At 29.1% G+C, this 16,350-nt stretch overlaps 1 protein-coding gene across 1 annotated transcript; it reads right to left on the bottom strand.

Moving 5' to 3' along the window:
- Positions 1–1,638: 1,638 nt before the first annotated feature.
- On the bottom strand, positions 1,639–10,992 carry LOC113389564. The gene is made up of 7 exons (XM_026626585.1): positions 10,930–10,992; positions 9,232–9,446; positions 8,951–9,174; positions 7,202–7,400; positions 5,456–5,556; positions 4,628–5,387; positions 1,639–4,573 (listed from the first exon to the last, which is right to left on the bottom strand). The coding sequence occupies exons 1-7, from the start codon at positions 10,990–10,992 to the stop codon at positions 1,639–1,641; spliced, it is 4,497 nt and encodes a 1,498-aa protein (XP_026482370.1).
- Positions 10,993–16,350: the final 5,358 nt, after the last annotated feature.

Raw genomic sequence — 16,350 nt, 5'->3', positions numbered from 1 at the left:
TTCCAATTTAAAATGGAAAATAAGTGTAGGATAGTTAGATAGTTTGCTACAAATTCTCTTGGTACAATGTTTGTCCTAAATAGACTCCTAAACTACTGAACCGATTTTGAATTTTACTGTCTCACAGTATGCATATATATCCAACTTAGGTCATAGGTCATATTAAACAATTCATTTCACATTTGAAATATTAAAATTCTAGAAATTTCAATTAATTTTGACGTAAATTGTAAGGAAACAAAACACTATGTTGGCAGTTGTCAATGTTTCTGGTATAAAAAATTCTCTTGTCACAATGTTTGTCCTGAATAGACTCCTAAACTACTGAATTGATTTTAAATTTAATTGTCTCATCTTATGCATCTGTATCCAACTTAGGTTATAGGCAATATTAAACATCTCAGTTCATATTTGAAATGTTAAAATTTTACAAATTTCAATTAATTTTGACCGTTGTGGTTTTAAAAAAAACGAAATACTGTGCTTGGCACTTGTCAATGTTTCTGGAAACCAAAATAAATTGATTATAAATATTGAAGGTATAAAAAATTCTCTTGTCACAATGTTTGTTCTGAATAGGCTCCTAAACTACTGAACTAATTTTAAATTTAATTGTCCCACAGAATGCTTTTGTATCTAACTTAGGTTATAGGCAATGTTAAAAATTTCAGTTCATATTTAAAATATTGAAATTTTACAAATGCCAATAAATTTTGACAGTTACGAATTTTAAGGAAACTAAACGCTGTGTTTGGCAGTTGTCAATGTTTCTGGAAACCAAAATAAATTGATTATAAATATTGAAGGTATAAAAAATTCTCTTACAATTAGTACAACGTTTGTCCTGAATAGACTTGTAAATTACTGAACCGATTTCAAATTTTATTGGCTCACTTTATGCATTAATAACCAACTTAGGTTATAGGTAATGTTAAAAATTTGAGTTCATATTTGAGATAGTAAAATTTTACCAATTTCATTTAATTTTGACAGTTATGAATTTTAAGAAAACTAAAGACTGTGATTGGCAGTTGTTAATGTTTCTGGAAACCAAAATAAATTGATTATAAATATTGAAGGTATAGAAAATTCTCTTGTCACAATGTTTGTCCTGAATAGACTACAAAACTACTAAACCGATTTTGAATTTTCTTAGCTCACTGTGTGCATTTATATCCAACTTCGCTAAATTACATCTAAAAAACATTTTTAAAATTTTCGAATTTTTGTTCGATGCTGTTTCCATACGAAGCTTTGATTGAATTGCGCACTATCTAAAGGACAATATTAAAAGCTAAAACTTTCAGAAAATTGTTTTTTATCAATTTAGAACTATTTGAGCCCTTGGGAGCAATAAAATTCAAAAATGTCCATATTAAGGAAGGAAATTAAAATTAGGAATAAATTTCCAGATGAAGAATACTAAGCTTATAATAAAATTAAATATAATTTTAATATTATAATATAATAAAATATTAGTAAAATAATTTTAATTGTTTTTATTACCAATAAAACATTTGTTTAAACAAAAACGAATAAAAAAATCTCGGTCACATCTTACACGATTCGTATAAACTTACATCAATTTTTCCACACTTCCAAAAAAAAAAACAACATGCACATACATTTATATAAAAATCAACCTCCTCCTTTATCTTTCCGTTTACGACCCCTTCTTCTACCACTTACCTTTGGTGAATCTTCCTGCTCTACTGGTACATTCTCATAATCAATCCTGTATCCATCTTCGTCGTCATCATCCACCACTATTACATAGTCAAGTTTTCTTGAAGAACTAGGAGGCGAAGATTTTTCCTTTGGGCTCGTTGCAGAAAAATAACGTTTTCTACCACTTCTTGTCGATGGAGGACTCAATGGTAATAAAGGATGATTTTTGGTTTTGGGGGTTCCTAAAATTGGTTGATAGGATTGACTACGTTTCCGAGGAATAATAGATTTAGTTTGGTTGGTTTTGGATTTATCCAGTGGTTGGGCTTCAGATTTGGGAAGTTTTGTTGTAAATTTGCGTCCAGAACTAGATTGAGTAGAGGTGGTAGCAGTAGAACAACGTTTTCTTCCACCACTGATCAACTTTTTTCCAGAATCACTTTTTGGTTGGTTCTGCCTTCGGGTGTCATCAACACTTTGTCCAGTTTGACTTGCAGTTGCACTAAAACTACGCAGACGTTTCCCATAACTATCTTTTTCTCTGGCAACATCTTGTGGGAATTTAAAATCAGTTTCTGAATCGTCATCGTTAAAATTTTTGCTCAAGCTTGTGGAAAAACATCTGGAGCATATTGAACCAAAATCTCCCATATCACTCTTGTTTTTGTCTTTGTTTTTGGTTTCCTCCAAAGTTTTTCTGTGCAGATTTGAAATTGTACCATCAACTGGACTATCATCATCAAAAGTGATACCAGAAGTTGCAGAATATAAACGTTTTCTTCTTGTCTTAAGATCCCTCGTTTTAGGAGTTTCTGTAATAGACAATTGTCTTTGACTTTCTTCAGCAGATTTGGTCGTAGATTTATTTGTTTTTGAAGCCTTCGGTTGCGAGTCTGTATTAGATTTAGAAACTTTTTGAGTAGTGGTAGTAAAACTGTCGACTAAAATTACGTCAGAATCAGCTTGTGCTAGTATATGCCTTTTGGTATCATCAAAACTTTGTCCAGATTGACCTTCAGTTGCAGAAGAACTAGGCCAACTATCTTTTATCTGTGAAAACTTAAAAGTAGCTTCTGAATCGTGATCACTATGACACCAATCATTTTTCGTCACAAGAACTTTTGGTTGATTTGCCAAAATACTGGAAATATCTACGTCATCAAGATTTATGGAAAGCATTTGATCACTAGCACCCATATCTTTTTTATTTCTCTTATTTCTGTCATGTTTTAGTTGTGAGTATGTTACAGTTTTGGATACTTGTTTTCTACCAAAATCAGTCTGGGTGGTGGCATTATTACCATATGTTTTAGTTTGAGTTCCTGCAGTTTTATAAAAACTACGCAGACGTTTTACGTACATGCCTTTTTTCCTAAGACCGTGACATGGAAACTTTAAAGTTTCAATTTGACCTGGAACTCTTGCCTGGTTTGCCAAGATATTTGCAAACTCTTCGTCATGAATAGATGTAGAGGGTAATTGATCACTTGGTTCCATATCTCTCTCAACTGTGGAAGACATTTGATCACTTGGACCAATATATTTTTCATTCTTTGTCTTGTGTCGTTTTTCCTTCTTTCTGCTATCTAAAACTGTACCATGCACTGGTCCTTTTGGGGTTAAAGTGTGTGCGCGTAAGCCAGGGGAAATTGAATCTTGAGAACTATCTTTTTCTGATCTGCAAGTAGGACTATCGATTCTTCTCAATACAACTCTTGGGCCAATATCTCTCTCAACTGTTGCCAAATTTTTCGCAATATCTTCTGCATTAAAAGAACCAATATCTTCTTCATTACTCTGTGTCTTGTCTCGTTTCTTTCTGCTATCTAAAATGGTACCACGCACTGGTTCTTTTGGTGTTAAAGTGTTTGCGCCAGGGACAATTGTTTTTTGAGAACTATTCTCTTCAGATCTGCAACTAGGAATATCGATTCTTCTTAATACAACTCTTGGTTTATCCAAAGCCAAAATCCTCGCAATAACTTCCTCATTAAGAGATATGGAACTTGGAACAATATCTTTTTTATAACACTTGGTCTTGTCTTGTTTTTGTTTTTTCTTGGCGCTCTCCAATGTTTTCCTGTGTAGATTTAAAATTGTATCATCCACTGGGTTTAATCTAAAACTAGTAGAACTAGTAGAACCTTGTAAACTATTGTCATCGATTTTGGAACTAAAAGTTGCACTTCTACGTCTTGAGTTTGAACTAACAATTGTGGTCTGTGACGATCCAGAATCTTTGGATTCATCTGGATTTTCTCTAGACTTTTTATTTTGATCACTTGGACCAATATCATTTTTATCATACTTGGTCTTGTCTTGTTTTTGAGTCTTCTTAGCGCTCTCCAATGTTTTTCTGTGTAGGTCCAAAATTGTATCAGCTACTGGGTTTGTCCTAAAACCAGTGGAACTAGAATCTTGTAAACTATCGTCGACGGTTTTGAAATTAGAAGTTGCGCTTCGAGAACCGACAATTGTCGCAAGTGATGCTCCAGGGCCTTTTGATACATCTAGATTTTCTCCAGACTTTTTATTTTGATCACTTGGACCAATATCACTTTTATCACACTTGGTCTTGTCTTGTTTTTGAGTCTTCTTAGTGCTCTCCAATGTTTTTCTGTGTAGGTCCAAAATTGTATCATCCACTAGGTTTGTCCTAAAACTAGTAGAACTACAATCTTGTAAACTATTGTCAACAGTTTTGAAATCAGAAGTTGCACTTCTAGAACTGACAATTGTGGTAAGTGGTGCTCCAGAGCCTTTGGATTCATCTGTAGTTTTTCCAGAATTTATTTTTGCAGCATCGCTCTCTGAATCCTGTTGCTTTGCCAAAATATCAGCAATACCTTTGTTATTAAGAGATGTAGAAGTTGTATCATCTGGACCAATATTTTTCTTATTACTCCTGGTATTTTTTTGTTTTTCTTTATTTCTGGCGTTCACCAAAGCCGTTCTATACATATCTAAAAAGTCATCATCCACTCGTCTTATTTGTTTTAGAGCTTTTGTCCTAAAACCAGTGGAACTAGAATCTTGTGTACTATCGTGATCAGATCTAAAAGTAGAAGTTGCACTAGTATATCCAAGGCCTTTAGACTTATCTGGATTTTCTCCAGCCTTTTTATTTGCAGCGTCTGTTATTAAGGTATATAAACCTTCAGACTGGTCAGTATCACTTTTTGTGATATGCAAACTGGCTGATTCTTCAGCTTTGCTAGAAATACCTTCATTACTCTTGATAACATCGCTATCTGGTAAATCTGAAACAATATTTCTCATAAACGTTAAAAAATTTTCAGTGCGAGACTCGAGATTTGAAGTACTACTTCCAGTTCCTGCAGATGACATGGTTTTTGTTTCTTCATCTGGTAAATCTGAAGCTGTATTTCTGGTGACGTTCGAAGCACTTTCATCACCATCACCAGATGTCCCAGTACCATCGCTGTTGTCAGCAAATGATTGCCAAACGCCAGTTGATAGCATAGACAGGTTAGAGAGGGTTTCTGCATTTTTGGTGCTTGATTTAGTAGATTTAAAGCTTTCCATTATTTTTCTAAAAGACTCTTTTCGTAAACGTTCCTCCTCTCGACGCTCTTCCATGATAGCAACTATTCTATCCATGACCACATCGCGTTCATTGGAATCTTTACTGAAAAGATTTGGTTCAGGAGACGTCGGTTTTTTTGTCACAAGCAATATGGATTTTGGTGGTGATTCCTCTGAAACATAAAATAAATATAAAACTAAAATCTGTATTAAATTAGTTTTATTTTATTGTATAATTTACCTTTCTTTGGTGAACTTTCATCGGCATTATTTGCAGCCGGAGGTTCTTCTGCACCCTTTTGTTGTTTTAGCAAAGAGTACATGTGATCATCAGCTAATAGTCTGCAAATAAAATAAAAATATTTCAATATTTGATTTTAATCTTATATATAAAAATGGAGCTCTCGATAAAATGTTCCGCTAAAACGGCTAAACCGATTTGGCCAGTCTTAGAAAAATTCGTGCTAATCAGTAGGTTGTCGGAAAGGTGAAATATTATTCCAAAATCGCGTAGAAGCTTTACATTTTTAATTTGAACATTTTTGAAGAAGCGTAATTTGAATAAAACAATAGACGGTGGCTAATACGTCAAATGTCAAACGTTTTTGACAGATGATGTTCAATTACGTTTAATAGGATGTTTTACGTGAATATTATTTAATTATGATTAAATTGCAGTAAGTAGTTTTGTTCGTAGTTATATTTATACACAAACACGTTATTAAACGAATCGCAAGTGTTACTAGAAACTCAAAATATCAACTTTTTTGAAAAGTTAATATAAAAATGCACTTTTCTCAAACATGGTGCTTTGAAAGATCTGATTTGTATAATTATATACGCATTGGTATTTATAAAACATTTTCTAGGTTATATTATTTTTTATTTATGTTATTTAAATTCAGAACTTAAATTTGGTATCGATCAAAGGGACATTTTGTCGAATAACATTTTACCAGTTATAATTTCCCAGAGTTTATCGAAGAATAAATAGTAATATATGAAGGTTCGGGGTTAAAAAGGTTCACCACCGATGTGTCAAAAACCAGTAAAGTTTAGCAACGTTCAACAACAATATTTGAAAGTAAAGGGATAAAGATCTATAACCAGCTCTAACCTTGATTCTCATGACTTTACTTTAAGGAGATAAACGGTAATCTTTGAAAATCCATAATAAAAGTATTTTCACCGTTGGTAGTTTTTTAGCACCAGTTAAAAATATAATTATTTTGTAAAATACCTTTAAAATTAAAATAAGACATTGAACCCGTTTGCCACCTGGCCGTTCCAAGTCAATCCGCCTATAGGGTAAAAACCACTAGAAAACAAATTTTTGAAAGACAGCAAAAAGCACATATCTACAATGATGAAGTAGCTGGCAGTTTTACTGAACATAGTCAGATAATTGTTCGTTTGAAATGTATTATTTGTTGTGATATAATTGTTTGGGTTTGCACAATATAGTTTATATTTGCTCAAAGTTAAATTGGACCTTTGTGCCTCACCCTGCTCTACATATATACTTTTTATTAAATTTACTTTAATTCATGGAATGTAACTTGAGACTTTTCAAAAAGCAGGTCAAAGAAGAAATACTTAATTCATTTTTTATTTCCCCTTGCAAAAATTTGAAAATTTTGTATAAGCTCAGTAGTATTATTTACAATTATACACAAAATACAGAATCTAAAAATAATCTGAAAAACTTGAAACGCAATCAATAAGTCGAAAGACCAAAAAAGACTTGGACTGGATTATACCATGTTGTCTATAGAAATGTACAAAACTTCCAGTTTGGTTGTATTTATAAAATATAGACAAACTAATGAGGTTTATTGTTTTTATGATACCTCATTGTATATAGCATTCAAACCACACATCTTTGTATACTTGAAGTATTAATATTTTTGATTCTCTAGAAATTGTTTAGAATATACCTTACTTAGCAAAACAATGTTTGCCAGGTCAGCTAGTTATTAATAAATACCTGAATGGTTGTCTGTATCCTACAACAGCTGCTGCCAAATTTTTAGCTTGTATAGGTTCACATCCTTCCAAAGTCGCTTTTAGGGCCTCTACGGCCAGTTCTAGCAGTTCTTGGATTCCTAAAGGCTTGTTGCTGCTTTTTAGGTCCTCGGCTTGGAAATAGTTTTCTAAGAAAGCTCGAGCTTTTTTTGATCGTTTGCCTGAGAAAAAAAATAATATCAGCCTATTAGATTGAGAGGCCAATACTCGGATAAAATAGAAATGTTAGAGGACGTTAAAAAATCACGTGATCGAGTTTTCAAGGATTTTTGAACCCTTCTTCCCCCTTGACTCTCCTATCACGTGTATTTTTAGTTACGAGAAAAAATTGTAAAATTTTTGATTTTTTAAAAATTGTTTTCTTTTTTTTTTAATTCAGGTAAACTAGTGGTGTATGGCATCGTGCTTCAAGGCAAATTGCTAGATTTCCCGTACCGTAACGAAATGATAGAGGAATAATAAATGTTTTAAAATAGATTTTTATAAATACTGTAACATTGTCTAATATCTATAAGTATTATATAAACTGAATTTGGAATTATTTGTTTAAAGTATATTAGAACATAATTAAAATTAAAACCTGAATTATTTTCGATATACAAAAAATAATATTCTGAAAAAATAAAAAAAAATTGATAAAAAAAAAATTAGGAACAATTTTTTTTTTCAAATGTAAATATTTTGTTGAAACAAGCAGAAAATTATTTGAATAATTCAAATCGGACGCTTAGTTCACTTAAAAACTGCCATTTTTTTGTAGTAGGGTAGTTATAGTAATGAGCCAAAAATCGAAAATGAATTTTTTTTGCATTTCTCGACGTTTTGAAGGTTTCTGAACATTTTGGCATACCTCAGAAAAAATGGATGTGTGTATGTGTGTTTTGTATGTCCGCATTTCTTCGTCCACGTTTTCGGGCGCACGGATCAACCGATTTGAATGGTTTAAAAAATATTCGATCCCTATTGATAGGGAGATGTGCTGATTAGATTTTCGCAAAAGCAGGTCCAGCCATTTCGAAGATACAGAGCTAAATGTGCAAAAAATGGCAGTTTTTGAGTGAACTAAGCGTCCGATTTGAATGATCTAAAAAACTTTCTGCTTGTATTGACAAAACAATTGCTTTTGAGGATAAAAAAATATTACACCTTGTTTTATTTTCCATAAAATATTTTTGTAATTTTGGATTAAAAATACAAAAAATTACCCATGCTAAGCACAGTCTAATCGCCACTCTGGTACGAATGTTTAGCCAAGTGCGTTTAGACTGTTTAGGTATTGGAGCACTTTTGCAATTTTGTGAAAACTATTGAAAAATGTGAAAATGCCACCAAGCTAAGTACGGTATAAGTGAAAATGTCGCACAGAATTATTTGCAAATGCGTTTAGACTGTGACTATACGGAAGCACTTTTTCAATTTTGTGTAAATTAGGCAACTATTTTTTTTTTTAAATTGAATTCGAAATGAAATGACGATTGTTAATGTTCTGGAGATAAATTGATTTATGATTTATGATTCACATTTGATTTGCTCAGATATAACAAGATAGCAAAAATAAAGAAAGTTACAGTATTTGTAATAATATATTTGAAAACGTTTAAAATTTCTCGAATATTTCATTACGGTACGGGAAGATCCAGCAATTTGCCTTAAGGCACGATGCCATGAACCACTAGTTATCCGCGGTTTTAAGTCATTTTTCCTTTATTACCTATTGCATAAGCCCGGCATTCAAACACAGATGAAGAAGGACCAACATGATACAATTTGGGCTCCTGAGCGTTCTCATCATAAGTAGCTAAAAGTAAAGCAACCCCATAAGGTCGTTTTCCATATGTTTGTGTCGGAATTTGCATCTTGCGTCCCAATTCCCACATTATGCGTCCAACGTTCGGTGTGGTGCCGAAAAGATGACGATGGTTTGCACATTCCAATCTGCAACAATGTAAATTAAAATACCATGTGATATAACTTTGTTGTCTTTTACATTACCTCAGATGTTTAATGATGGATATCGAGTCCGCAGCAATTCCAGTGACGCAGCCTCCCAAGGATTCGTCGAGGGGTATTAGTTTATCCTGGGGGGTGCTCTTGGTTGCCAATTTATGTCCTTCTGGTTTCATTACGACTAAAACTGTGTATTTTGGGCCGTGTATTCCTACAGCTGTCGTTCTGCCTTGTTCGCTTGCTTTCATGGCATATTCGACCTAGGGAAAAATTGAGCAAGAAAAAATTAAAGTGGTATGTTAAGGTGGTTGAGACATGGTCAAAAATGTGGTAAAGTTTCGGTGGAAAATTATGTTCTATTATTAACTTCCCGAAGGAGAAGTTTATGTTTTCATCAAAAAATCCGATTCGCTAATTTTATGTTTTCTCGACGTTTCAAGCCATTCTGAATCGAATGAGACCGACATTTAGAAAGTATGTGTGTGTGGGTGTGTGTGTGTGTGTGTGGATGTGTGTATGTGTGTGTGAACAGAGTTTTTGCCGCAAATAGACGTTTCCTCTAAAACGGCAGGACCGTTTTCAAATTTCATTCGATATATCTCGATGCGGACTAGAGTTTATCTTTGCGCGACAATCAGCCAAGCCTCTGTAAATCGCAGAGAAGTGAAAAAATCTTCGTCCACGTTTTAGCCCGCAATTCTGAATCGATTTTAAAAATTCAAAAACCGTTCGAAAGATATTAGATGGGAATCGACCTGATTAGTTTTTGGTAAAGATCGGCCGGGTCGTTTTCTTGTAATAAATTGTTAAAAAAATTTTTTTCGACGATTTTTATTTATTTTTTTTTAACGGTAGATACCCTGGTCTTATAGACCATATTAAAATATTATGGTCCTACGACAAGTCGATTAATTTAAAAAATTCTTCAAAGTTTGCAAAAATTAATTTCGCTTTTTTGGCATTTATCAAAATTTGACCTATGATAGACGTTTTCTCAAAAACGTCTGAACAGATTTCAGAAATTTAAAAGCCATTTGATGTATCTCAATGAGTATTATCGTTTCTCAGTTTTGTGCGACGATCAGCTAAGCCGTTTCTATGTAATTTGAGAAAAGTGTTAAACTTTTCGTCCACATTTAAGCTCATACTACTGAATCGATTTTAAAAAATCAAAAACCGTTCGAAAGATATTAGTTGGGAATGATACTGATTAGTTTTAGGTGAAAATCTACCGAGCCGTTTTCTTGTAATTAACTGTTGAAAGAAAAAATTAAGCCGATTTTTGTGGAACTTTTTTTTTCGATATATATCATGGTCTTATAGAACTTACTGAAAAATTTCGGCCTTACGACAAGTAGTTTAATTTTAAAAATTCATCAAAGATTGAGAAAATAAGTAGTTTTTTTTGACGTTTGTTAAAATTAAAATTAGACGATTTACTTAGTACTTGGTCTTAATGAACATACTAAACCATTAAAGTCCTACGGAAACTGGTTCAATTAAAAAAATTATTAATTTTTGAAAATACTAAATAATAGAGTTAACGTGTTCGTTCGTTTTCAATGATGTGTAATAAATCCACTCGGAATACTTTTAATCATTCATAAATTAATTTATTTTTCATTGATTAAGTCGATTATATACACATATCGGGAAGTTCGTGTAACTTGTCTTAAGGCAAAATACCAATACCAATTAGTTTAAATTATTTGCAAATATGTCAATTTCAAAAATAAAATTTACCTGATATAGTCTTCCCTGAGGACTGAAATGGGCCACATCGCTGTCGTACACAGGCGTATACATCTTCAATCATTATATTAAAAAAATTACTAATAAAATAAATATTTCGTTAAAATATGACAATTATTCAAATTTGACTGATCGTCAGTCAAATTTACACAATTTACTTTTACATCAGTTTTGACATTAGGACAAAATGTGATCGACGTTTAAATCTGAAATTATAAAAAATATAAAAACCTTTTGTGAACAAAAATTTTGAATTGTATGGGTATGCCAGTAATATTTATAGAAAAAGTAAATAAATATTGAAATATTTTATTGAGTTAATCAATTAAAATTGATATTCAGCTATTTAGGTAAAATGTTCAACTGTTTTTTTTCAAAAAATAAATCTTTTCTTTCACTATTAGTAATAAATACTATTTCCAAATTATGTGTCTTTTGAACATACTTATAATATCTGTGATTGCGTAAATTTAATTAATTTATTTCACATATTTTGTTGCTTCAATTTCTGGTTCTAAAAATGCATTTTATTTAACTGTAAATTCTGATTTATCCCTTTCTACTCGGATGCAGCCACTTCGGCAGCAAAATTCATATAAATCTCGGAATTCGCGAGAGGAAAGGGTTAAACTTTGAGGTTTTTTTATAATTCAACCGCTTATCGTAGACCTATAGTATTTTAGTATGTTATTTCAGACTATGAAATCTAACGTTATACAAAGTTGCCAAAAAAAAAAATTATAAAGAAATGGTCCGGCCGATCTTTAGGGAAAACTGATCAACGCGATTATCAACCAGTATCTTTCGAACAGTTGCTGAATTTTTAGAATCCTTTCAAGATTATAGGTTAAAACATAGACAAAAAATGTTTACAAATTTTTACAAATTTTTACAAATTTATTTTTTATCCTATTACAAATAAAATCTTCATTTCCTCAGATCTAGATCCTTTAAAGTTTCGGAATTCTGTGCCGCTTATTTCTGTCCCGGCGGTTATCTGGCATTTGGATAAAAATAAATTGGTTTAATTATAGATCAACGAATAACGAATAATACGATGTCGATGATTATCGGGTTATTTCTAGCGTAAAAAATTTGTAAAAACGTCGAAAAGCCTGCAAAATTACTCGAAACACAGTTTTAATATAGAAGCAACGTGCTCAGGTTCATTGGACGGGAGTTGACTTTTCTGTTTCTTTATTATTTTGTGTTGAAAGATGATATAAAAAATTCTTTTTTGAAAACTAATAATATAAAAACAGTATATTTATTTAATAACCCGTTATTGTATACTAATATATATATATATATATATATATATATATAATTTTTTAAGTTTTCCCGAAGAAAAAGTTCATGTTTTCGCCAAAAAACATCGATTTGCTAGTTTTAAGTTTTCTCGACGTTTCAAATCATTCTGAATCGATTGAGTCCAACTTTGGAAAAAGTATGCGTGTATGTGTATGTATGTGAGACGATTTTTCGATCTTTCGTAAATTGCACTGATTTCAAAAATTTTAAAGTTATTGTATTTAACTCGATAAAAGGAGCGAGACGATCGTCAAAGCCGTTTCTGTGAAATTAGCAAAAGACTTATTTTTTGCAATAGTTTTCGCAAGAAACGTGTTGTCTGAAGTTTATGGATTTATTTATTGTTCACTGAAATTAATTAACAATTAGATAAATAGATTTTTTATATCTGTATCCAAGGAGCAGTTTACAAAATTCTAGTTGTAAATTAAACAGCTGAAAATTTTATCTAACTATCTAAATCTGAATTTTGGTGATTAAGTCCCTTATCTAGATGTTCATGCAACTTGCCTCGAGGCAAAATTCCACTTATACCTAGTTAATATATAATTCCAACTGTCATCGAGGTTTAATTTATAATATTGTAGGTTTTGTTAATACTTCAGAATTGAGTTGTTAAGTTTGAAACTGCCAATAGATGTTTAAAAATTAATAAAAATAAAATTAATCTAACATACCAAAAGAACTGTTGATCTATCAGAAGTAATAATATTTAATAACATTATTCTTTTATTATAAATCTTAATCATGTCAACCCAAATATTTCATTCCAAGTGTTTCTGTTATAATAATCTGCATCTAAAATTAAAAAAATAAACAATTAATAGAACATGTAAATTGTATAAAAATGTTATATTAAGTATATTACCATCAAATTGTCATCATTTTCGCCAAAGTTTTTTGCACCATTAATTAAGTCACAAACTAAATTACAATTTGAGCATTTTAAAAAAATTAAGAAAAAAACCTAATTTTTGTTAATATGAATAAAATTGCTTAAGCACTTTAAAAAATTAAAAAAAAAAACTACACTGTCAGTTTATAAATTTTCGTTAATGGTAGGAAAAATTGGATTTTAAAAGCTTATCATTTACACCATACAGTTTTTTAACTAACAACTTTAGTAAAATATATTTAGTGTAGTAAAAACTTACTAAAAACTTAACTAAAGTTCCTTCACTTTTGAAAATTTTTCACTCCAAAAAAATCTTCCCCATTTGTCATTATCGAGACTTAAAAATTTAGAGTCACGATTTTTAGACCTCGGGGGTAATAAAATAATATATTTATTATTATAAATCAATTTATTTTTAATTGAGAATTAAGGTTTGTATCATTCTAATTTAATTTATTAAAAATATTAACTCAATGTTGAGAATTTATTAAAAAATTGAGAAGTTTTGTACAAATATAAATACAAGCACAATATTTTAACAAAAAAGTAGAAGATATTTGATAATTAAAAATATTTAAAATTAAAACACAAACAAGAAAACAGTTTTAATAATTTATAAAGATTTCTTAAACCAAGATGATAGATAAAATAAATTATATAATATTATATAACGTATAATATATTTAGCGTTGCTAATTTTCAAAAAAGAATCTCATAATAACAAAAACAGATGATTTTGATCACCAAAATTATTTGGAATTCTAATTTCTAAATTTTAAAATTATTGTAATTTTTCATTTTAATATTTTTCCAAATATTAGACATCTTTCTAAGTGTATAAGTGATAAATAAAATTAAATTAAAAAAAATATTCGAAACAATTTAAAACCATGCTCCTGCAACAAATCAATAACACAGATATTATTTCAATGATAATCAGACATTTATTTATAAACTAATAAATAAGAGTACAGGAGTATCATCTTAAAATATATTAATATTTATCCAATAGCAGTGACTCAGGAAGAGGAACTTTTTTTTAACAAACATTTTTTATTAAATGTTTAAACTTTTCACTTAAATTACAATTTGTACAACAACTGATCTAAAGAAAACTCGAGGAAGAAACTGACTAAATATTTTCCTAATTCTTGGCATTTCATTTTTTTTTTAATTTTTCACGATGCAAATGAATAATTTGTTTAAACAAATGCTAATAACAATTTGGTTTAATAATACAACATAACAATTCGTGATCACAAATAATTCGAAAGGAAATTCGCTTTTTACACAACATAAAAGATCGATTTTTGGTTTCTATAATTGTTGATAACCTTATAATATAAAAATTAAAGTTATAAAAATTATGTAAAAATAATGGATTTAGTTATATCGTTTATTAAATTTGTTAAATAATATTAAGTGAATTAGAAATATGGCATTTTTGTAGATATAGACATGTTCCACAAATATTTGAAAATGCATCTTATTTAATTTATATTATGAAAACGAATGTTAACTTACATTTATTTTATGAAAAATAATTTATATTAAATGTATAAAATAATTTTCTAGCTCTATTTTTCAAATATTTATAATCTCACTATTTTAATAACAAAATGCATTTTGACCGTTTATAAAAATTAAATATTAAATTTATTTATTCTTTTAAATTTTTTTAATTAAGACCAATTTTCTAGCCTTATTTTTTTTTAAATAAAGCTTTTCAAATAAAACTTTTTTAAACAATAAAATTACTTTTTATTGTGATTTTTTCAAACAATTTCTTGTAATTTAATTTATGCCATACTTTTAACAATCTTTATTACAATATTTGAAAAAAAAGTAGTTATGAATTTAAAAAGTTATTTTCAACAAATTATAGTTTCCAAAAATCGTAAAAATATTCCTTCATCACAAAATGACACGTTTTTATACTAATATGGAAGATTATTATATTTTTTGGACACTGATAGTATTAATATAATTTGCTAACTCTTAAAAAATATTATAAAAGAAAATTTATAAAAATTAACAGATAAAATATATGTCAAATTTGTAATATAAATTTAGGTTTAATGAATTTATTTACTCCAGCAAAAATAGTTTAATTTTCAAATTAATTGTAATATATAATTTTAATTTAAGTTTGATAACTTTATTTATGCCACCACAAACAGTTCTTTTTCCAAAATTTAAATTAAATAGATAAATAAAATTATATAACTTTTTTGAATATAAAATTTTTTGAGTCATATTAAAATGGAAACAAAATAATTAACGACATAATTTTATATATAGTATAAATTCAATTTAAACTTTAAAATTTAATTTTTTGTAAATAGTTTCAAATTGTATTTATAAAAACGTATTTACTTCATTTGTATATATATAAAAATAATCCAGCCAGACAAAATCAGATGATTTTTAGACTAAAAACGTGAAAAAAATGTTTTTTAAAAATTAGCAAATTTCTATTATTACCATCAGTATCCACTTACATTTTAATAAATCCTAATTCCTATTTTTTCCAGTAATTTATCGTAAAAATTACTTACAAACTTACACACAAAGCTATATATTTATTCAAATACAATATTTATTATTATTATTATTATTATTATTATTACACTACTACATACACAGTCTACGATTTTGGTTAATTTTATTTATTTATTTATTTATATATTGTTTTAGCGTTTTGTACTAGGAATGTTTTTTTCTTACCTATTTATATTAGAATTACTTACGTTAATATTTTGTTATGGAATGTAAAGAATTTTATAAAATAAATCAATGATACAAAAATTAACGTTTAATACTAGGAGAAATAAATAATTTAAATAAAATTAAATATAACCTTGAAGATTTTTTAGTACTCTTATAATCAAAATATTTTTTTAATAAATAAAATTAATAAATATATTCCAAATTTAATTAAAACAGGATAACAAGAAAATAAATTAACTTTTACGAAATAAACTCATCTAGAAAGTAGCAATAATTATAAATAAATAATTTGAAGATATAAATAAAATTTTGGCCAATTTTGAATACATTAATTTATATTTTAAACACGTTTTTTAATTACCTGATGAATTACTAAATTTAAAAAATTAATAAATGCATTTTAAATTATATAAAATATTATTTTAAATATTATGTTTAGGATAAGACAAAATTTTAAGAATTTCAGCATTTTAAAA

This window comes from Ctenocephalides felis, unplaced genomic scaffold (assembly GCF_003426905.1).
Source record: "Ctenocephalides felis isolate EL2017-DRISC unplaced genomic scaffold, ASM342690v1 CF-g0.4_SCAFFOLD_03573, whole genome shotgun sequence".
NCBI lineage: Eukaryota > Metazoa > Arthropoda > Insecta > Siphonaptera > Pulicidae > Ctenocephalides > Ctenocephalides felis.
Note: the sequence above shows the minus strand (reverse complement) of the source record. Positions and strands in the feature narration are given on the sequence as shown.

Excerpts from the sequence above, each read along its gene's own strand:
- LOC113389564 (XM_026626585.1), bottom strand. The coding sequence starts at position 10,992 with ATGTATACGCCTGTGTACGACAGCGATGTGGCCCATTTCAGTCCTCAG. Across the intron at positions 9,175-9,231 it reads TCCATCATTAAACATCTGAG|ATTGGAATGTGCAAACCATC; the intron begins GTAATGTAAAAG and ends ACATTGTTGCAG. Across the intron at positions 5,557-7,201 it reads GGATACAGACAACCATTCAG|ACTATTAGCTGATGATCACA; the intron begins GTATTTATTAAT and ends TTTTATTTGCAG.